The 24,142-nt window shown below is 49.0% G+C and overlaps 1 protein-coding gene across 1 annotated transcript in view; it reads right to left on the bottom strand.

Annotated features, from left to right (window-relative positions):
- The window catches only part of LOC309556171 (uncharacterized protein), an 83,982-nt gene that overhangs the window by 25,313 nt on the left and 34,527 nt on the right, over window positions 1–24,142 (bottom strand). The window contains exons 3-4 of the mRNA XM_082258531.1: window positions 7,625–7,894; window positions 2,174–2,262 (exon numbers count right to left, since the gene is read on the bottom strand). Of these exons, the coding sequence (XP_082114657.1) occupies window positions 2,174–2,262; window positions 7,625–7,894 (359 nt within the window). The remainder of the gene's footprint in view (window positions 1–2,173; window positions 2,263–7,624; window positions 7,895–24,142) is intronic.

The raw sequence follows: 24,142 nt of genomic DNA, 5'->3' as shown, positions 1-24,142 counted from the left end.
TCATAGGTTGTCGCCATTCCACCAGCGTGCGTAATTTTAAAGAGTGATATGTTAGGTATCTATTTGCTCAGCATAACATCATCTTTTTTTTTTTTTTTTTTTACTTACTTTACACAAAAATGGGTTAAATTTTGTGTTTTTTTTTTTTTGTATTAAAATTAATTAAAATGTATTTTTTTTCCCAAAAAATTGCATTTGAAAAACCGCTACGCAAATACTGTGTGACAAAAAATTGCAACAACCCCCTTGGCATTCTCTAGGGCAGTGGTTCTTAACCTTGTTGGAGGTACTGAACCCCAACAGTTTCATATGCGCATTCACTGAACCCTTCTTAATTGGAAAAATGAAATGATTTTTTCAAATTCAAAACATAGGTTTAAATTATTTTAGGTATACATAGCTGCACAAAATGAACAAAACCATTAAGAACAAAGAACAAAACCATTAAAACATGATTTTCACACAAAAACATAATAATGAATATTTACTGCAAATTAGTGTGACTTCTGCTGTTGTCTTTCAGAGACCAGTTCAGAAATGCGCGGCTTTATCTTGGCAAGTGCCGCTCTCATGTCATTATCATGTCTCATGTCACCTCACCCTGGCCTGCTGTAAGGGGGGAGATCTATATGGGGGACGGGACCTCACCTCACCCTGGCCTGCTGTAAGGGGGGATCTATATGGGGGACATGGTCCCCTATATAGATCCCCCTTACAGCAGGCCAGGGTGAGGTCCCCCATATAGATCCCAGGTCCCCCATATAGATCCCCCCTTACAGCAGGCCAGGGTGAGGTGAGGTCCCGTCCCCCATATAGATCTCCCCCGTTACAGCAGGACAGGGTGAGGTGAGGTCCGGATCCTGGCCTGCTGTAGGGGGGGATCTATATGGGGGACCCCAGAGTGACCTAACCTCACCCTAGCTTGCTGTAAGGGGGGATCTATATGGGGGACCCCAGAGTGACCTAACCTTACCCTGGCCTGCTGTAGGGGGGGATCTATATGGGGGACCTCACCTCACCCTGGCCTACTGTAAGGGGGAATCTATATGGGGGATCATGTCCCCCATATAGATCCCCCCTTACAGCAGGCCAGGGTGGTATGAGGTCCCATCCCCCATTTAGATCTCCCCCCTTACAGCAGGCCAGGTTCCCCATAAAATAGATCCCCTTTACATAGTCTTCTCAGTGTTCTCACACAGTCAGTCACTAGACTAGTACAGCCAGTACTACTCCAGTCCTACCTTTTTTTCACCTGTGTCCCGACTCCCGATCACAGGCTAGGTTTTCCTCCTGCAGGCTGCAGCACCACTGTCACCACTGGCTCTCTGGCCTCTCACCTGCCGGCTTCTTCTGCTGCTGCGGCTGCCTGGCCTGGTGGTTCTCTCCCGCGCTGCGCTGGGCGGCCACTGCACAGGTTAGGCCCTCCCCCAGACAGTCCCTCTCCGCACCGCACGCCTGGCCTGTCTCCCTCACCCCCCCCCACCACTCCACAGTGGGCGACAACGGCTCTGGCTGGATCGGATTCGGCCGGGAGCCGAGCTGCACAGCCAGCAGTGAGACTGACCCACCGAACCCCTGGGGTTCGATCGAACCCAGGTTAAGAACCACTGCTCTAGGGTCTCATTAAAAAAAAATGTGTATGTATATATATATATATATATATATATATATATATATATATATATAAACATATAATGTTTGGAGTTCAAAGTAATCTTTTAGCAAAAAATACTGATTTTTAATTGTAAACAAAAAGTGTCAGGAAATGCCTGGTCTTTGGTGGCTATAAAAAGGTGGCATTTGTTGATGTTCCCCATGGCAGTGCTTGGCTTCCCTCACCTATAGCTTGATTATTAGCCAAAATTGGAAAACAAGGTTCCCCCCCTTCCCCCATAGGCTTCAGTGGAGTTTGCCACAATTCAAGCAAAATCTGCAAACTGGCAGGTTCTCTCATGGACAACCTTCAATGGTGGCATACTGACACAAAGCTCTTCCACTGGACCCATTCTACTGCCAATGTTTGTTGCTGAACTCAGCTTGGCTTTGTGTAGGGTTATACTCTGGTGTTTGCTGTATTAGGGTGCCCTGGGGCTTTTGGCTATTTATGATCCCTACTGGTCATATATTTATTGGACAGCTCGGTGTTACACCCGGTGAAGTGACTGTGCCGTACCTGGTTGGACGATGTCCTGGGCTCACTCATGTCTGGTTCCTCCAGTTCAGGGAGGGAGTCATCATTGCTTTCCGTGTCATTACAAGAACCTGTGCCAAACACGGAGGACAGAATATTAGTGAATGATATCAGCACTCGTCCTGGACTTACACAGCTGTCTGCTTTATATTCATCCTGTGTCTAGCTAGAGCAGGGGTGTCCAAACTATGGCCCTCCAGCTGTTCAGGAACTACAATTCCCATCATGCCTAGTTATGTCTGTGAATGTGAGAGATTTACAATGCCTCATGGGACGTGTAATTACGCAACAGCTTGAGGGCCGTAGTTTGGACACCCCTGAGTTAGAGTCATCCATACATGGGTAGGCTGAGGAGACACCAGAGATTGTTGATCCAGGGAATATCCGACTGCCTCCTGAAAAACCAGGAAGGAATTTTTTTCCCGCTGGACCAGTCCTGGCAACAGACTGCCTATTGAAGTAACAGAACTGAGCTAGGAAGGATGGTCTTCAGCTGTTGCTCTACAACTTGAACCTGAACCTGACATCTTCTTTTCCATTGCTGGCCTGCCTGCCTTTTGCTATTGACTTTGGCTAGTTCCTGACCACAGCTTGACTCTGCTGATTCCTAGGTTTGACCTTGGTCATTTCCCGACCACAACTTGACTCTGCTGATTCCCAATTTTTGGCCTCAGTGAGTACCAACGCAGCTTATCTCTGCTGACTCCCAGTTTTTAACCTCTGCTAGTTCCTGACTACAACTTGCTGCTGCTGATTCCCAATTTTTGGACCCTGGCTAGTTCCTGACCACAGCTTGTCACTGCTGATTCCCAATTTTTGACCTCTGCTAGTTCCTGACCCTTGGCTTGTCTCTGCTGATTCCCAGTTTTCACCTCTACTAGTTCCTGACCCTTGGCTTGTCTCTGCTGATTCCCAGTTTTCACCTCTGCTAGTTCCTGACCCTTGGCTTGTCTCTGCTGATTCCCAGTTTTCACCTCTACTAGTTCTTGACCCTTGGCTTGTCTCTGCTGATTCCCAGTTTTCACCTCTACTAGTTCTTGACCCTTGGCTTGTCTCTGCTGATTCCCAGTTTTCACCTCTGCTAGTTCCTGACCCTTGGCTTGTCTCTGCTGATTCCCAGTTTTCACCTCTACTAGTTCTTGACCCTTGGCTTGTCTCTGCTGATTCCCAGTTTTCACCTCTGCTAGTTCCTGACTACAACTTGCTGCTGCTGATTCCCAATTTTTGGACCCTGGCTAGTTCCTGACCACAGCTTGTCACTGCTGATTCCCAATTTTTGACCTCTGCTAGTTCCTGACCCTTGGCTTGTCTCTGCTGATTCCTAGTTTTCACCTCTGCTAGTTCCTGACCCTTGGCTTGTCTCTGCTGATTCCCAGTTTTCACCTCTACTAGTTCTTGACCCTTGGCTTGTCTCTGCTGATTCCCAGTTTTCACCTCTACTAGTTCTTGACCCTTGGCTTGTCTCTGCTGATTCCCAGTTTTCACCTCTGCTAGTTCCTGACCCTTGGCTTGTCTCTGCTGATTCCCAGTTTTCACCTCTACTAGTTCTTGACCCTTGGCTTGTCTCTGCTGATTCCCAGTTTTCACCTCTGCTAGTTCCTGACCCTTGGCTTGTCTCTGCTGATTCCCAGTTTTCACCTCTACTAGTTCTTGACCCTTGGCTTGTCTCTGCTGATTCCCAGTTTTCACCTCTACTAGTTCTTGACCCTTGGCTTGTCTCTGCTGATTCCCAGTTTTCACCTCTGCTAGTTCCTGACCCTTGGCTTGTCTCTGCTGATTCCCAGTTTTCACCTCTACTAGTTCTTGACCCTTGGCTTGTCTCAGGGCCAGATTAACATAGGGGCTATTGGAGCTGCAGCTCCAGGCCCCTACCTTAATATAGGCCCCGGGTTGGCCATATTCACTGTTACCGCTCTACGGTCACTTGTAAACACAGAAGTCTGGCTTCTATGCTCGCTTCCCCAGGCAGCTCCCTCAGAACCTCCCCACACAGCACGAAGGCCGGACAAGGAGGGACAGTTGCCGATGCATGGATGTGTTTATGGGCTTCAGAGACAGCATCCCATGTTGAATTAGGCATGCATGGCTGCACCCTTCCTCCTCTGGGTGCATGCCAAGGCACGGCCCTTAAGGCCCTTCAAAATCCTTAGCACCAAGCCCATGATGCTCTAAATCTGGCCCTGGCTTGTCTCTGCTGATTCCCAGTTTTCACCTCTGCTAGTTCCTGACCCTTGGCTTGTCTCTGCTGATTCCCAGTTTTCACCTCTACTAGTTCTTGACCCTTGGCTTGTCACTGCTGATTCCCAGTTTTGACCTCTGCTAGTTCCTGACCACAGCTTGTCACTGCTGATTCCCAATGTTTGACCTCTGCTAGTTCCTGACCCTTGGCTTGTCTCTGCTGATTCCCAGTTTTCACCTCTACTAGTTCTTGACCCTTGGCTTGTCTCTGCTGATTCCCAGTTTTCACCTCTGCTAGTTCCTGACCCTTGGCTTGTCTCTGCTGATTCCCATTTTTCACCTCTACTAGGTCTTGACCCTTGGCTTGTCACTGCTGATTCCCAGTTTTGACCTCTGCTAGTTCTTGACCCTTGGCTTGTCTCTGCTGATTCCCAGTTTTGACCTCTGCTAGTTCCTGACCCTTGGCTTGTCTCTGCTGATTCCCAGTTTTCACCTCTGCTAGTTCCTGACCCTTGGCTTGTCTCTGCTGATTCCCAGTTTTCACCTCTGCTAGTTCCTGACCCTTGGCTTGTCTCTGCTGATTCCCAGTTTTCACCTCTACTAGTTCTTGACCCTTGGCTTGTCTCTGCTGATTCCCAGTTTTCACCTCTACTAGTTCTTGACCCTTGGCTTGTCTCTGCTGATTCCCAGTTTTCACCTCTGCTAGTTCCTGACCCTTGGCTTGTCTCTGCTGATTCCCAGTTTTCACCTCTACTAGTTCTTGACCCTTGGCTTGTCTCTGCTGATTCCCAGTTTTCACCTCTGCTAGTTCCTGACCCTTGGCTTGTCTCTGCTGATTCCCAGTTTTCACCTCTACTAGTTCTTGACCCTTGGCTTGTCTCTGCTGATTCCCAGTTTTCACCTCTACTAGTTCTTGACCCTTGGCTTGTCTCTGCTGATTCCCAGTTTTCACCTCTGCTAGTTCCTGACCCTTGGCTTGTCTCTGCTGATTCCCAGTTTTCACCTCTACTAGTTCTTGACCCTTGGCTTGTCTCTGCTGATTCCCAGTTTTCACCTCTGCTAGTTCCTGACCCTTGGCTTGTCTCTGCTGATTCCCAGTTTTCACCTCTACTAGTTCTTGACCCTTGGCTTGTCACTGCTGATTCACAGTTTTGACCTCTGCTAGTTCCTGACCACAGCTTGTCACTGCTGATTCCCAATGTTTGACCTCTGCTAGTTCCTGACCCTGGGCTTGTCTCTGCTGATTCCCAGTTTTGACCTCTGCTAGTTCCTTACCCTTGGCTTGTCTCTGCTGATTCCCAGTTTTGACCTCTGCTAGTTCTTGCCCCTTGGCTTGTCTCTGCTGATTCCCAGTTTTGACCTCTGCTAGTTCATGACCCTTGGCTTGGCTCTGCTGATTCCCAGTTTTGACCTCTGCTAGTTCTTGACCCTTGGCTTGTCTCTGCTGATTCCCAGTTTTGACCTCTGCTAGTTCTTGACCCTTGGCTTGTCTCTGCTGATTCCCAGTTTTGACCATGGCTAGTTCCTGACCACATCTTATCTCTGCTGATTCCTGGTTTTGACTTCAGCTAGCTCCTGACCATGGCTTGTTTTTGATGATTCCCTGGTTTGACTTCGGCTTGCCTCCCAACTACGACTCTGTTTGCTACCCTGTCTGCTGTCTTTCTTCTTGGTTACTGACCACTGCCTGTCCAGACTATGCTTCCAGACTTTTTTTGTGTTCCAGTGTACTGGTCAGCTGCCTTCCAGTCTACTGCTTCCTTCAGACCTTCCTGTTGGTCTGCACAAGCACTTGACAGCCAAACCTGCTTACAGAAGAGAACATCTGTGGCCTGGACATCCATCACTTGTGCCACTCTGTGCCCTCCCATTCTGTATGCTACACTTCAGCGGTGTAAGGGAAGCCTTCTTGTCATCTCAGCCTCCAGCCAGGTACATGATACAGGTATTGGCTCACAATCAGCATTCCTATTCATCCCAAAGGTTTATAGTAGTGTTGAGGTCATGGTTCTTTGCAGGACACTCAAGTTCCTCTACACCAAACTCATAAAACAAAGTCTTTAAGGAGTTGGCTTTGTACACAGGGGACAATTGTCTACAATGCCTTTGTATGTTGTAGTTTTACCAGTACCCTTCACTGGTTAGAGCTGAGCTCCATCACTTGAAGGGGGTCATATAGGTAAGTGTGATGGTCAGGCCATACAATGTCTCTGAGAGGCAGAAAAAGGAAATTGGCCACACCTAAACTGGTCTGGCAACACAGGTCATCTAAGGCAGTGATCCCCAACCCCTGGGCCATGGACCGGTACCGGTCCGTGGATCAAATGGTACCGGTCTGCCCAAAGAAAATTACATTATTTCCATTTTAGAGAAAAAAAAAAAAATTCAAAAAAGGGTGGACCCGGGGCGCAGAGCAGTGTGCCCTGAGCCCACCCATTTGTGTGACAATAGCGAATGAATATTCGCTATTGTCACACGGATCCTCCTCCTGGCCAATCAGGAAACGGGTCGGAGACCTTTTTCCTGATTGGCCGAAAGGCGAACCCGTGCCATTGGCCAAGGAGGAGGAGGAGGAGGAGGAGGAGGGAGGACTCGAGGAGACGCGGGGAGACTGCGGAGAAACCGCCGCTGCAAATCAGGTAAATGCACTGGTCACTCTGCATTGATTGGGGGCATGCTGGTCACTGTGCATTGATTGGGGGCACGCTGGTCACTGTGCATTGATTGGGGGCACGCTGTGGCACTCTGCATTGATTGGGGGCACGCTGTGGCACTCTGCATTGATTGGGGGCACGCTGTGGCACTCTGCATTGATTGGGGGCACACTGTGGCACTCTGCATTGATTGGGGGCACGCTGGTCACTGTGCATTGATTAGGGGCACGCTGGTCACTGTGCATTGATTGGGGGCACGCTGTGGCACTCTGCATTGATTGGGGGCACGCTGTGGCACTCTGCATTGATTGGGGGCACACTGTGGCACTCTGCATTGATTGGGGGCACGCTGGTCACTGTGCATTGATTAGGGGCACGCTGGTCACTGTGCATTGATTGGGGGCACGCTGTGGCACTCTGCATTGATTGGGGGCACGCTGTGGCACTCTGCATTGACGTCCCCCCCTCAGCGGGCCACAGAAAAATGATCAAACGTTGACCGGTCCGTGATTTGGGGAGCACTGATCTACTATCTAAACTTTGTCTAGTCCTAACATCTTTTGTCTGTAGGCACCCATGCGCAATCCCTGGGTTGTGTTACCTCTATGACTCAGCATTTCACAGCCGCGCTGCCTCAGGAGCGGTTTGGCGATGCCCAGAAGTGTCACCTCAGATGTGTCCCTTAGGAGGGGCATCTCTTGGCCCCTGGAGGTCAGCTCACTGTCACTGGATAAACTGGGCTCAGATGGAGGGCAGGTCAGAGGGATTTTCTTTCCCACTTTCTCTTGGAGTGGAATGGCTCGGGGGCACCGGCTAGTCACCGGGGTCTCTGTGCTTTGGACGGGGGCAGTAGAGCTGCTTTCTGGAACCGCTGAAATAAAAAATGACAAAGGGATAATTCTGTTACTTTCATCTGGGGATTCCGAGATCTTCTGGACAGTTAATACGAGTATACAGAAAATACTAAAGGATAAATAAAATCCTATAGTTCAGATTTGACATGCAGCATATAGGTGGTAGAGGGACTCTTCCTTTTTCCCTGGAGAAATGGAAACAACAGAGCACTGGGCTCAGAGATTTGCCTGCATTCTGAAAAAAGACCAGCATGTGGTGACAAGTTCTTCAGACATTCGGAAGTGTACATTGCCTGGTTTAATTGGGATAATTAAAGTGTGACACCATTGTTTTCCATTTTTGGCCATTGTAATATTGTCTGATAGGCATCCCAGCCTCCTGATGCAAAAATTTACTGACATGATATGATATTTACTAACAGAACCAAATTTTTACTGACAGTTCAAAAAATTACCCAATATTAAAATTTTCAGTGCAAATATCAATATTTAGGCCAGTGGTGTATTTTGGTTTTGTGCTGCCCTAAGCCAGACTAAAATCAGGTGCCCCCCCCATCTAAATTTGTCCCACCCCAGCCGCGGTATACCGTTCTTGTCTCAGGGTCTGATGAGGAAGCTTCAGCCGTTCCCAATGAACAGTTGGGGCTTCCTCATCAGACCCTGAGACATGATTCGTCCAAGTGCCACATATGTGGTCAATGGGGCAGAGGATGGGGTCAGCGGGACATAGGACGGGGTTTGCAGGGCTGAGGATGAGACGGCACTGGTGGGCACTGATAGGCGGCACTGATAAGTGGCACTGATGGGCACTAATAGGCGGTACTGATGGGCACTGATAGGTGGTACTGATGGGCACTGATAGGCGGTACTAATGGGCACTGATGAGGAGGCACTGATTTGCAGCACTGATAGGCGGTACTGATGGGCACTGATAGGCGGTACTGATGGGCACTGATAGGCGGCACTGATGGACACTGATAGGCGGCACTGATGAGGAGGCACTGATTTGCAGCACTGATTGGCAAAGAATGGAACTGATTGAGCCTGTTTATGCCCTGATTATCAATGTAGATGTCCCCTTTTATACTGGTCGGTTACTGGCTCTCTCCTCTTCTCACGCTGCGTGAGGAAAGGAATGCCGATAACCAGCAAGTGTGTTTACATCGTGATCAGCTGTGATTGGACACAGCTGATTGCTTTGTTGGGTTCTTTACCCTCATCTGTGATCAGCTGTGTTCGAAGGACATAGCAGTCACAGAGTGCGCCGGGCATGCACTGTAGTGGGCGCGTGGGAGATGCGGTTCTGGGAGATGGCTTCAATAGTTGCCCTCCCATGAATGGACAACCGCGATATAGTCGTCATTCGGCTATAGCGCGGTCACCTGGGGGGGCTGCGCCTCCCAAGGCAAATGCCTTGTTTGCCTTGCAGCAGACACGCCCCTGGATTAGGCTACAAAGATGTAGCTAGTGCGATTAGCAATGTGCCTAAGGTATACCAAAAGGTATTTCCCTTTTTACATGAAAGTCAGGTTAATATAACCCAGAACAGAGTTTCCACTTACATCAGAGTCTGCAGGGTTCCCCTTTTTCGTTCCTCTCGGGGAATACCGGACGTTTGTCATCTGGCTTTGGAGAGACTATAATTTTGTTTAAAGATGGTGTCCATATATCCAATGGTCTTGCTGGCAATTCTAGACTTTACTCATTATTAAATAGTTTGAATATCCTCCTCTGAGTTTTGGGACTCGATATTCTCCCCATGCGGGTCTCTGGATTCTGTCCATTCTGTAATCCAGGGCACCTACTATGGACCATTGATGTCTCAAAACTTCTACTCTATGTTGATTGTATTTGCACCTTTGTCCACCTGGGATTCTAAAGGGGTCTTTGAGGAAGCCATTCTCAGCGAAACGCGTCAGCCCCATCCCTCATTGGCTGTGACTATGCATATACTCATCAATTTGTATAACAATGTTGCTATATGACTAGACTATGGTTTAGTCTTTTTCATTTTAACTTTATCATGTTTTTATCAATGTTACCTTATTAAAATGAATTTCTTGTCTATGATGTGCCAATGGTATTGATACCTTTGTGTTCACCCATTTAGCAAACCTAATTACCATCCCCTATTTCTATAGGTGTGGGGGGAGGTCTTCCCTTTCTTGGTTGGACCTCACCAAACCCATATTTTATTTTCTGCAGGGTTCCCCTTTTCGTTGCAAGTGGGAACTCTGTGGACTCTGATGTAAAAGAGAATCCTGAGGAGTCTGATGAAAGGGGCAATGTTGCAGACTCTGGTGTAAAGGGAGACTCTGATGGTAAGGGGGTCACCCCCCCCCTTACACAAGAGTCCATAGAGCTCCCCTTTACCTCACAGTCCACAGAGTTCCACTTTACATCAGAGTCTGCAGGGTTCCCCCTTACAGAACCTCTGATGTAAAGGGAAACAATGTGGACCCTGATGTGAAGGGGAACACTGGAAAACGTGATGTAAAGGGGCATCTGATGTAATTGAGTTTCTGGTTACCAAACCCCCCCCCCCTTACACAAGAGTCCACAGAGTTCCCCCCTACATCAGAGTTTGCAGGATTCCCCCCTACAGTGCAAGGGGAGCTCTGTGATGTAAAGGGGATCACTGTGGACTCTGTTATAAAAGGGAACTCTGATGTAATGTGGTCTCTGGTCAGCAGAGCCCCCCCCCCCCTACATCATCATCCACAGCGTTCCCCTTTACATCAGAGTTCCCAGTTATGTCATGGTCTACAGCATTGCCCGTTACATCAGAATTCCCCTTTACGTCAGGGTCAACAGAGTTCCCACTTGCACTGTAACAGGGAATCCTGCAGACTCGAATGTAAAGGAGAACTCTGAGGACATTGATTTAAGGGTGAACACCAGGAACTCTGATATGGGGGAGGGACTCTGGTGACCACAGACTACCTTACGCAGAGTGAATACACTAAGGTAAGGGGGGGGGGGGTTTACTGTTATAAGTTTGAAACCTTTAACCACTTGCCGACCGCCCGCCGAAAATATACTGCGGCAGGCTGGCTTGGCTACGCGAACCGCCATACCTGTAGGCTCCTGGGGGCGCGTTCGCACCGCCGGAGGCATGCACCCGCCCCCATTAGTCAGTGGGGATGCCGATCCCTGGGGCCGACGGCCACGATTGCCGCCAGGCACCCCCGATCACTCCCCGTGAAGAGAGAACGAAGGTCTGCTTTTGTAAATACAGCAGACCGTTCTCTCAGTAATGAACATAGAGCGCCTGTGATCCTCCTATTTAGGATCACAGGTCTCTGTGTTGATTCCACAAGCCCATCAACCTCACAGTTAGAAAGCACCCCCTAGGCTCACACTTAACCCTTTGATCGCCCCCGGTGTTAACCCCTTCCCTGCCAGTGTCATTATTACAGTAACAGTGCATATTTTTAGCACTGATTACTGTAGTAATGTCACTGGCCCCCCCAAAAGTGTCAAAAATGTCAGTTAGAGGTCCGATCTGTCCGCCGCAATATCGCAGTCCCGCTAAAAATCGCACCTCGGTGCAATTACTAGTAAACAAAAATAAAAATAAAAAAAAATGACATAAAAAATTACATAAATCTTTCCCGTAGTTTGTAGACTCTATAACGTTTGCGCAAACAAATCAATATACGCCAATTGGGATTTTTTTTTTTTTTAAATCAAAAATATGTGGTTTAGACATTAATGGCTGTGTGTTGAGTTATTTTGAGGGGACAGCAAATTTACACTGTTATACAAGCTGTACACTCACTACTTTACATTGTAGCAAAGTGTCATTTCTTCAGTGTTGTCACATGAAAAGATAGAATAAAATGTGAGGGGTGTACTTACTTCTGTGAGATACTTTATATTGACTGGTTTGCGCAAAAGTTATCGCGTGTACAAACTAGGGGAAATATTTATGTCATTTTTATTTATCTATTTTTTACTAGTAATGGCGGCAATCTGCAATTTTTTGCGGTACTGCGACATTGCGGTGGACAGATCGGACCCCTAACTGACATTTTTTACACTTTTGGGGGTACCACTGACATTACTACAGTAATCAGTGCTAAAAATATGCACTGTTACTGTAAAAATGACACTGGCAGGGAAGAGGTTAACAACAGGGGCGATCAAAGGGTTAAATGTGTCCCTAGGGGGTGCTTTCTAACTGTGTGGGGGATGGGCTTGCTGCATGAACACAGAAACCTGTGTTCCTAAATAAGAGGATCCCTGTGTTCATTACTGACAGAACAGCGGCCTGCGCTCTGAAAACAGTTTATTTTTTTTAAAAACACATTCACAATCACACAGGATTATTAAACAGACCAGATTGGATGGTATAAAGTGGCTTAACAACCACTTTAAAGTGGAAGTTGAGATTCTAGGGGGGGGGGGGGAACTGCCCTCCCTTGACCCGCCCCCCCCCCCACGAACGCCCATGTCTGTGGGACCTGGCAGAGAAGTCTATGACAGCACCAGTCTATGGGACCTGGCAGGGAAGTCTAAGGCTGTACCACTTTATGGGGACATGACAGAGAAGTCTATGGGTACCAGGCTATAGGACCTGGCAGAGAAGTCTACGGCAGTACGAGGCTATTGGACCTGGCAGAGAAGTCTATGGGTGCAAGGCTATTGGACCTGGCAGAGAAGTCTATGGCTGTACCACTTTCTGGGGACGTAGCAGAGAAGTCTATGGCAGCACTAGTCTATGGGACCTGGCAGAGAAGTCTATGGCAGTACCAGTCTATGGGACCTGGCAGAGAAGTCTATGGCTGTACCAGTCTATGGGACCTGGCAGAGAAGTCTATGGCAGTACCAGTCTATGGGACCTGGCAAAGAAGTCTATGTCAGTACCAGTCTATGGGATCTGAAAAAGAAGTCTATGGCAGTACCAGTCTATGGGACCTGGCAGAGAAGTCTATGGCAGTATCAGTCTAAGGGACCTGGCAGAGAAGTATATGGGTACCAGGCTATTGGACTTGGCAGAGAAGTCTATGGCTGTACTACTTTATGGGGACCTGGCAGAGAAGTGTATGGCTGTACCACTTTCTGGGGACCTAGCAGAGAAGTCTATGGCAGCACCAGTCTATGGGACCTGGCAGAGAAGTCTATGGGTACCAGTCTATGGGACCTGGCAGGTAAGTCTTTGGGTACCAGTCTATGGGACCTGGCAGAGAAGTTTATGGCTTTACCACTTCATGGGGACCTGACAGAGAAGTCTATGGCAGCACCAGTCTATGGGACCTGGCAGGTAAGTCTATGGGTACCAGGCTATAGGACCTGGCAGAGAAGTCTATGGGTACCAGTTTATGGGACCTGGCAGGAAAGCCTTTGGGTACCAGTCTATGGGACCTGGCATATAAGTCTATGGCAGTACCTGTCTATGGAACCTGGCAGAGAAGTTTATGGGTACCAGGCTATTGGACCTGGCAGAGAAGTCTATGGCTGTACCACTTTATGGGGACCTGGCAGAGAAGTCTATGGCAGCACCAGTCTGTGGGACCTGGCAGGAAAGTCTTTGGGTACCAGGCTATGGGACCTGGCAGAGAATTGTATGGCTTTACCACTTCATGGGGACCTGACAGAGAAGTCTATGGCAGCACCAGTCTGTGGGACCTGGCAGGTAAGTCTATTGGTACCAGGCTATAGGATCTGACAGAGAAGTCTATGGCAGCACCTGTCTATGGGACCTGGCAGAGAAGTCTATAGCAGCATCAGTCTATGGGTACCAGACTATGGGACCTGGCAGAGAAGTCTATGGCAGTACCTGTCTAAGCAACCTGGCAGAGAAGTTTGTGGGTACCACTTTATGGGGACCTGACAGAGAAGTCTATGGAAGCACCAGTCAATAGGACCTGGCAGAGAAGTCTATGGGTACCAGTCTATGGCACCTGGCAGGTAAGTCTCTGGGTACTAGGCTATGGGACCTGGCAGAGAAGTCTATGGGTACTAGGCTATGGGACCTGGCAGAGAGGTTTATGGCTGTACCACTTCATGGGGACCTGACAGAGAAGTCCATAGCAGCACCAGTCTATGGGACCTGGTCGAGAAGTCCTACTAGATCATGGAGTCCAATAATGACTTGCTTGAATCAAAAGCTCTCTTTTTGCCCTTCTTCAATCGCGCCTCAATCCTAATTGAGATCTGGTGCATCTGCAGACATGCTGTGAGGCTTTGCCAGGTCTGAGGGTACCACTCTATAGAACTTGGCACATAAATCTATATCAGTCCCAGTCTATGGCATCTATGGCACACCGTGGGTTGCAGAGAGATATGGCGTATCTGCTCATGCAGGGGGATGTGACATCATTCTTACCTAGTCTTTGGGACCTGGCAGAGAAGTCTATTGCAGTACCAGTCTATGGGACATGGCAGAGAAGAATATGGAAGTACCAGTCTATGGGACCTGGCAGAGAAGTCTATGGCAGTACCAGTCTATTGGACATGCCAGAGAAGAATATGGCAGTACCAGTCTATGGGACCTGGCAGAGAAGTCTATGGCAGTACCAGTCTATTGGACATGGCAGAGAAGAATATGGCAGTACCAGTCTATAGGACCTGGAAGAGAAGTCTATGGCAGTACCAGACTATGGGACCTGGCAGAGAAGTCTATGGCAATTCCCGTCAATGGGACCTGGCAGAGAAGTCTATGGCAGTACCAGTCTATGGGACCTGGCAGAGAAGTCTATGGCAATTCCCGTCTATGGGACCTGGCAGAGAAGAATATGGCAGTACCAGTCTATGGGACCTGGCAAAGAAGTCTATGGCAGTACCAGTCAATGGGACCTGGCAGAGAAGTCTATGGCAGTACCAGTCTATGGGACCTGGCAGAGAAGTCTATGGCAATTCCCGTCTATGGGACCTGGCAGAGAAGTTTATGGCAGTACTAGTCTATGGGACCTGACAGAGAAGTCTATGGCAGTACCAGTCTTTTGGACATGGCAGAGAAGAATATGACAGTACTAGTCTATGGGACCTGGCAGAGAAGTCTATGGCAGTACAAGTCTATGGGACCTGGCAAAGAAGTCTATGGCATTTCTAGTCTATGGGACCTGGCAGAGAAGCCTATGGCAGTACCAGTCTATAGGACCTGGCAGAGAAGCCTATGGCAGTACCAGTCTATGGGACCTGGCAGAGAAGCCTATGGCAGTACCAGTCTATAGGACCTGGCAGAGAAGCCTATGGCAGTACCAGTCTATGAGATCTGGCAAAGAAGTCTATGGGTACCAGTCGTTGCGATATGGCAGAGAAGGCTGTGTCAGTACCAGTCTATGGGACCTGGCAGATATGCCTGCACATATGCCAGATCCCTCACTATTGTGCAGAGACAACACATGTGTGCAGATGTGCAACATCTTGACAACAACTTCTGGAATGGAGATGTCACACCTCCGTGGAGGCATTTATGAGATAACGCACATGTGTACACAAGCCAGACTTGGTGTATCTGCGCACACAAGGGGCTGTGATGTCATCCTGGCCTAGGCAGGGACCAGGAAATAAAAAAAGGCTATGGGTACCAGTCTATGGGACCTGGCAGAGAAGGCTATGGGCAGGGCTGCTGATAAGGCAGTACAGACAGCCCTCCTGTACTGGGCCCAGGCCCCATCAGTTCAAAAGGAGAGCCCAGGCACTTTCTGCACAGGAGGGCCGGCTGTACTGTCTGCTGCCTCTCCCTGCATTGCTGCCAGCTTCTCTTCCTCTATCTCTCTACGCCTGCACTGCAGGTGGATTTGTCCTAGCACATGTGCCCCTTCCATCTGCTTTCTGAGCCCCCCGTTTGCCACTTTGCCCTGCAGCACTTCTGGCTTCCCTCCTCTCAGCTACTGAGGGCACAAAGAGAGATGTTTCAGGATAGAGAGTGAGGGAAGTGGCTGGTAAGTATGTCATTTACTGGTTGCTTTCTTTCCTGAATGAACACAGTCAGTGATTGGTATCACTCATTTCTGTTTCTATTCATCACTGAAGCATAATAAACTGTGCCTAATATGCTTCAGTTTGTGAATGAGCAGGAAGCCTCAGAGCATTCCCTATTCATTCACCTGTGCTGCTAAGGCTGCAAAGAAAGGGATTGATACATCTATGTCCTTAGTCACTTTCAGCCGGGAAGGGGGGCCCTGTCAGGTAGGTTGTATGGGGCCCTGTAATTTCTAACAACAGCCCTGGCTATAGGTTCAGTCTATGGGACATGGCAGAGAAGTCTATGGCAGTTCTATTCTATGTGACCTGTCAGAGAAGTTTATGGGTACCAGCTTATGGGATCTGACAGAGAAGTCAATGACAGTACCAATCTATGGGATCTGGCAAACGAGTCTATGGGACCTGGCAGAGAAGGCTATGTCAGTACCAGTCTATGGGAACTGGCAAACGAGTCTATGGGACCTGGCAGAGAAGGCTATGTCAGTACCAGTCTATGGGATCTGGCAGAGAAGTCCATGGCAGTACCAGTCTGAGGGACCTGGAAGAGAAGTCTATGGCAGTATCAACCTATGGGATCTGGCAGATAAGTCTATGGGTACCAGTCTATGGGACCTGGCAGAGAAGTCTATGGGTACCAGCCTATGGGACCTGACCGAAAAGTTTATGGCAGTAGCAGTCCATGGGACCTGGCAGAGAAGTCTTTGGAAGTACTAGTCTATTGGACCTGGCAGTAAAGTCTATGGCAGTGCCAGTCTATGGAACCTGGCAGAGAAGCCTATGGCAGTACTAGTCTATGGGACCTGGCAGAGAAGCCTTTTGCAATACCAGTCTATGGGATCTGGCAAAGAAGTCTATGGCAGTGCCAGTCTATCGGACCTGGCAGAGAAGTCTATGTCAGTACCAGACTATGGGACTTGGCAGAGAAGTCTATGACAGTACCAGTCTATGGGACCTGACAAAGAAGTCTATGGCGGTACCAGTCTATGGGACCTGGCAGAGAAGTCTATGGCAGTACCATTCTATGGAATCAGGCAGAGAGGTCTATGGAAGTACCAGTCTATGGGATCTGGCAAAGAAGTCTATGGCGGTACCAGTCTATGGGACCTGGCAGAGAAGTCTATGGAAGTACCAGTATATGGGATCTGGCAGAGAGGTCTATGGAAGTACCAGTCTATGGGATCTGGCAAAGAAGTTTATGTCAGTATCAGCCTATGGGACCTGGCAGAGAAGTCTATGGCAGTACCAGCCTATGGGACCTGGCAGAGAAGTCTATGGCAGTACCAGCCTATGGGACCTGGTGGAGAAGTCTATGGCAGTACCAGCCTATGGGACCTGGCAGAGAAGCCTATGGCAGTAACAGTCTATGGGATCTGGCAGAGAAATGTATAGCAGTACCAGCCTTTTGGACCTAGCAGAGAAGTCTATGGCAGTACCAGCCTATGGGATCTGGCAGAGAAGTCTATGTCAGTACCAGTCTATGGGATCTGGCACAGGAGTCTATGGCAGTATCAGTCTATGGGATCTGGCAGAGGAGTCTATGGCAGTACCAGTCTGTGGGACCTGGCAGAGAAGTCTATGGCAGTATCAGTTTATGGTATCTGACAAAGAAGTCTTTGGCAGTATCATTCTATGGAATCTGGCAGAGAGGTCTATGGAAGTACCAGTCTATGGGATCTGGCAAAGAAGCCTATGTCAGTACCAGCCTATGGGACCTGGCGGAGAAGTCTATGGCAGTACCAGCCTGTGGGACCTGCGGAGAAGCCTATGGCAGTAACAGTCTAGGGGATCTGGCAGATAAGTCTATAGCAGTACCAGCCTATTGGACCTAGCTGAGAAGTCTATGGCAGTATCAGTCTATGGGATCTGGCAGAGGAGTCTATGGCAGTACCAGTCTATGGGATTTGGCAGAGAAGTCCATGGCAGTACCAGTCTGAGGGATCTGGAAGAGAAGTCTATGGCAGTATCAACCTATGGGATCTGGCAGATAAGTCTATGGGTACCAGTCTATGGGACCTGGCAAAGAAGTCTATGGGTACCAGCCTATGGGACCTGACCGAAAAGTTTATGCCAGTAGCAGCCCATGGGACCTGGCAGAGAAGTCTTTGGAAGTACTAGTCTATTGGACCTGGCAGAAAAGTCTATGGGTACCAGCCTATGGGACCTGACAGAAAAGTCTATGTCAGTGCCAGTCTATGGAACCTGGCAGAGAAGCCTATGGCAGTACTAGTCTATGGGACCTGGCAGAGAAGCCTTTTGCAATACCAGTCTATGGGATCTGGCAAAGAAGTCTATGGCAGCGCCAGTCTATCGGACCTGGCAGAGAAGTCTATGACAGTACCAGTCTATGGGATCTGACAAAGAAGTCTATGACAGTACCAGTCTATGGGACCTGACAGAGAAGTCTATGGCAGTACCCTTCTATGGAATCAGGCAGAGAGGTCTATGGAAGTACCAGTCTATGGGATTTGGCAAAGAAGTTTATGTCAGTACCAGCCTATGGGACCTGGCAGAGAAGTCTATGGCAGTACCAGCCTATGGGACCTGGTGGAGAAGTCTATGGCTGTACCAGCCTGTGGGACCTGGCAGAGAAGCCTATGGCAGTGACAGTCTATGGGATCTGGCAGAGAAGTCTATAGCAGTACCAGCCTTTTGGACCTAGCAGAGAAGTCTATGGCAGTACCAGCCTATGGGATCTGGCAGAGAAGTCTATGTCAGTACCAGTCTGTGGGACCTGGCAGAGAAGTCTATGGCAGTATCAGTCTATGGTATCTGACAAAGAAGTCTATGGCAGTATCATTCTATGGAATCTGGCAGAGAGGTCTATGGAAGTACCAGTCTATGGGATCTGGCAAAGAAGCCTATGTCAGTACCAGCCTATGGGACTTGACAGAGAAGTCTATGGCAGTACCAGCCTATGTGACCTGGCGGAGAAGTCTATGGCAGTACCAGCCTGTGGGACCTGCGGAGAAGCCTATGGCACCAACAGTCTATGGGATCTGACAGATAAGTCTATAGCAGTACCAGCCTATTGGACCTAGCTGAGAAGTCTATGGCAGTATCAGCCTATGGGATCTGGCAGAGAAGTCTATGTCAGTACCAGTCTACGGGATCTGGCATAGAAGTCTTTGGCAGCACCAGTCTATGAGACCTGGAAGAGAAGTTTATGGAAGTACCAGTCTTTGGGACCTGGCCGAGAAGTCTATGTCAGTACCAGTCTATGGGATCTGGCAGAGGAGTCTATGGCAGTAGCAGTCTATGGAACCTGGCAGAGAAGTCTATGGCAGTACCAGTCTATGGGACCTGGCAGAGAAGCCTATGACAGTACCAGTCTATGGGATCTGGCATAGAAGTCTTTGGCAGCACCAGTCTATGGGACCTGGCAGAGAAGTCTATGGAAGTACCAGTCTTTGGGACCTGGCCAAGAAGTCTGTGACAGTACCAGTCTTTGAGACCTGGCAGAGAAGTCTGTGGAAGTATCAGTCTATGGGATCTGGCAAAGGAGTCTATGGCAGTACTATTCTATAAAATCTGACAGAGAGGTCTATGGCAGTACCAGCCTATGGGACCTGGCAAAGAAGTCTATGGCAGTACCAACCTGTGGGACTTGGCAGAGATGTCTGTGGCAGTACCAGTCTATGGGACATTGCAAAGAAGCCTATGTCAGTACCAGTCTAAGGGATCTGGCACAGGAGTCTATGGCAGTATCAGTCTATGGGATCTGGCAGAGGAGTCTATGGCAGTACCAGTCTGTGGGACCTGGCAGAGAAGTCTATGGCAGTATCAGTTTATGGTATCTGACAAAGAAGTCTTTGGCAGTATCATTCTATGGAATCTGGCAGAGAGGTCTATGGAAGTACCAGTCTATGGGATCTGGCAAAGAAGCCTATGTCAGTACCAGCCTATGGGACCTGGCGGAGAAGTCTATGGCAGTACCAGCCTGTGGGACCTGCGGAGAAGCCTATGGCAGTAACAGTCTAGGGGATCTGGCAGATAAGTCTATAGCAGTACCAGCCTATTGGACCTAGCTGAGAAGTCTATGGCAGTATCAGTCTATGGGATCTGGCAGAGAAGTCTATGTCAGTACCAGTCTATGGGATCTGGCAGAGGAGTCTATGGCAGTACCAGTCTATGGGATTTGGCAGAGAAGTCCATGGCAGTACCAGTCTGAGGGATCTGGAAGAGAAGTCTATGGCAGTATCAACCTATGGGATCTGGCGGATAAGTCTATGGGTACCAGTCTATGGGACCTGGCAAAGAAGTCTATGGGTACCAGCCTATGGGACCTGACCGAAAAGTTTATGGCAGTAGCAGCCCATGGGACCTGGCAGAGAAGTCTTTGGAAGTACTAGTCTATTGGACCTGGCAGAAAAGTCTATGGGTACCAGCCTATGGGACCTGACAGAAAAGTCTATGGCAGTGCCAGTCTATGGAACCTGGCAGAGAAGCCTATGGCAGTACTAGTCTATGGGACCTGGCAGAGAAGCCTTTTGCAATACCAGTCTATGGGATCTGGCAAAGAAGTCTATGGCAGCGCCAGTCTATCGGACCTGGCAGAGAAGTCTATGACAGTACCAGTCTATGGGATCTGACAAAGAAGTCTATGACAGTACCAGTCTATGGGACCTGACAGAGAAGTCTATGGCAGTACCCTTCTATGGAATCAGGCAGAGAGGTCTATGGAAGTACCAGTCTATGGGATTTGGCAAAGAAGTTTATGTCAGTACCAGCCTATGGGACCTGGCAGAGAAGTCTATGGCAGTACCAGCCTATGGGACCTGGTGGAGAAGTCTATGGCTGTACCAGCCTGTGGGACCTGGCAGAGAAGCCTATGGCAGTGACAGTCTATGGGATCTGGCAGAGAAGTCTATAGCAGTACCAGCCTTTTGGACCTAGCAGAGAAGTCTATGGCAGTACCAGCCTATGGGATCTGGCAGAGAAGTCTATGTCAGTACCAGTCTGTGGGACCTGGCAGAGAAGTCTATGGCAGTATCAGTCTATGGTATCTGACAAAGAAGTCTATGGCAGTATCATTCTATGGAATCTGGCAGAGAGGTCTATGGAAGTACCAGTCTATGGGATCTGGCAAAGAAGCCTATGTCAGTACCAGCCTATGGGACTTGACAGAGAAGTCTATGGCAGTACCAGCCTATGTGACCTGGCGGAGAAGTCTATGGCAGTACCAGCCTGTGGGACCTGCGGAGAAGCCTATGGCACCAACAGTCTATGGGATCTGACAGATAAGTCTATAGCAGTACCAGCCTATTGGACCTAGCTGAGAAGTCTATGGCAGTATCAGCCTATGGGATCTGGCAGAGAAGTCTATGTCAGTACCAGTCTACGGGATCTGGCATAGAAGTCTTTGGCAGCACCAGTCTATGAGACCTGGAAGAGAAGTTTATGGAAGTACCAGTCTTTGGGACCTGGCCGAGAAGTCTATGTCAGTACCAGTCTATGGGATCTGGCAGAGGAGTCTATGGCAGTAGCAGTCTATGGAACCTGGCAGAGAAGTCTATGGCAGTACCAGTCTATGGGACCTGGCAGAGAAGCCTATGACAGTACCAGTCTATGGGATCTGGCATAGAAGTCTTTGGCAGCACCAGTCTATGGGACCTGGCAGAGAAGTCTATGGAAGTACCAGTCTTTGGGACCTGGCCAAGAAGTCTGTGACAGTACCAGTCTTTGAGACCTGGCAGAGAAGTCTGTGGAAGTATCAGTCTATGGGATCTGGCAAAGGAGTCTATGGCAGTACTATTCTATAAAATCTGACAGAGAGGTCTATGGCAGTACCAGCCTATGGGACCTGGCAAAGAAGTCTATGGCAGTACCAACCTGTGGGACTTGGCAGAGATGTCTGTGGCAGTACCAGTCTATGGGACATTGCAAAGAAGCCTATGTCAGTACCAGTCTAAGGGATCTGGCACAGGAGTCTATGGCAGTATCAGTCTATGGGATCTGGCAGAGGAGTCTATGGCAGTACCAGTCTGTGGGACCTGGCAGAGAAGTCTATGGCAGTATCAGTTTATGGTATCTGACAAAGAAGTCTTTGGCAGTATCATTCTATGGAATCTGGCAGAGAGGTCTATGGAAGTACCAGTCTATGGGATCTGGCAAAGAAGCCTATGTCAGTACCAGCCTATGGGACCTGGCGGAGAAGTCTATGGCAGTACCAGCCTGTGGGACCTGCGGAGAAGCCTATGGCAGTAACAGTCTAGGGGATCTGGCAGATAAGTCTATAGCAGTACCAGCCTATTGGACCTAGCTGAGAAGTCTATGGCAGTATCAGTCTATGGGATCTGGCAGAGAAGTCTATGTCAGTACCAGTCTATGGGATCTGGCAGAGGAGTCTATGGCAGTACCAGTCTATGGGATTTGGCAGAGAAGTCCATGGCAGTACCAGTCTGAGGGATCTGGAAGAGAAGTCTATGGCAGTATCAACCTATGGGATCTGGCAGATAAGTCTATGGGTACCAGTCTATGGGACCTGGCAAAGAAGTCTATGGGTACCAGCCTATGAGACCTGACCGAAAAGTTTATGGCAGTAGCAGCCCATGGGACCTGGCAGAGAAGTCTTTGGAAGTACTAGTCTATTGGACCTGGCAGAAAAGTCTATGGGTACCAGCCTATGGGACCTGACAGAAAAGTCTATGGCAGTGCCAGTCTATGGAACCTGGCAGAGAAGCCTATGGCAGTACTAGTCTATGGGACCTGGCAGAGAAGCCTTTTGCAATACCAGTCTATGGGATCTGGCAAAGAAGTCTATGGCAGCGCCAGTCTATCGGACCTGGCAGAGAAGTCTATGACAGTACCAGTCTATGGGATCTGACAAAAAAGTCTATGACAGTACCAGTCTATGGGACCTGACAGAGAAGTCGATGGCAGTACCCTTCTATGGAATCAGGCAGAGAGGTCTATGGAAGTACCAGTCTATGGGATTTGGCAAAGAAGTTTATGTCAGTACCAGCCTATGGGACCTGGCAGAGAAGTCTATGGCAGTACCAGCCTATGGGACCTGGTGGAGAAGTCTATGGCTGTACCAGCCTGTGGGACCTGGCAGAGAAGCCTATGGCAGTGACAGTCTTTGGGATCTGGCAGAGAAGTCTATAGCAGTACCAGCCTTTTGGACCTAGCAGAGAAGTCTATGGCAGTACCAGCCTATGGGATCTGGCAGAGAAGTCTATGTCAGTACCAGTCTGTGGGACCTGGCAGAGAAGTCTATGGCAGTATCAGTCTATGGTATCTGACAAAGAAGTCTATGGCAGTATCATTCTATGGAATCTGGCAGAGAGGTCTATGGAAGTACCAGTCTATGGGATCTGGCAAAGAAGCCTATGTCAGTACCAGCCTATGGGACTTGACAGAGAAGTCTATGGCAGTACCAGCCTATGTGACCTGGCGGAGAAGTCTATGGCAGTACCAGCCTGTGGGACCTGCGGAGAAGCCTATGGCACCAACAGTCTATGGGATCTGACAGATAAGTCTATAGCAGTACCAGCCTATTGGACCTAGCTGAGAAGTCTATGGCAGTATCAGCCTATGGGATCTGGCAGAGAAGTCTATGTCAGTACCAGTCTACGGGATCTGGCATAGAAGTCTTTGGCAGCACCAGTCTATGAGACCTGGAAGAGAAGTTTATGGAAGTACCAGTCTTTGGGACCTGGCCGAGAAGTCTATGTCAGTACCAGTCTATGGGATCTGGCAGAGGAGTCTATGGCAGTAGCAGTCTATGGAACCTGGCAGAGAAGTCTATGGCAGTACCAGTCTATGGGACCTGGCAGAGAAGCCTATGACAGTACCAGTCTATGGGATCTGGCATAGAAGTCTTTGGCAGCACCAGTCTATGGGACCTGGCAGAGAAGTCTATGGAAGTACCAGTCTTTGGGACCTGGCCAAGAAGTCTGTGACAGTACCAGTCTTTGAGACCTGGCAGAGAAGTCTGTGGAAGTATCAGTCTATGGGATCTGGCAAAGGAGTCTATGGCAGTACTATTCTATAAAATCTGACAGAGAGGTCTATGGCAGTACCAGCCTATGGGACCTGGCAAAGAAGTCTATGGCAGTACCAACCTGTGGGACTTGGCAGAGATGTCTGTGGCAGTACCAGTCTATGGGACATTGCAAAGAAGCCTATGTCAGTACCAGTCTAAGGAATCTGGCAGAGAAGCCTATGACAGTACCAGTCTATGAGACCTGGCAGAGAAGTCTATGGCAGTACCAACCTGTGGGACTTGGCAGAGATGTCTATGGCAGTACCAGTCTATGGGACATTGCAAAGAAGCCTATGTCAGTACCAGTCTAAGGGATCTGGCAGAGGAGTCTATGGCAGTACCAGCC

The sequence above is a fragment of the Pelophylax lessonae genome, assembly GCF_965119305.1.
Source record: "Pelophylax lessonae genome assembly, chromosome: 5".
Classification (NCBI taxonomy): Eukaryota; Metazoa; Chordata; class Amphibia; order Anura; family Ranidae; genus Pelophylax; species Pelophylax lessonae.
This window is presented reverse-complemented; position numbering and strand designations above follow the sequence as displayed.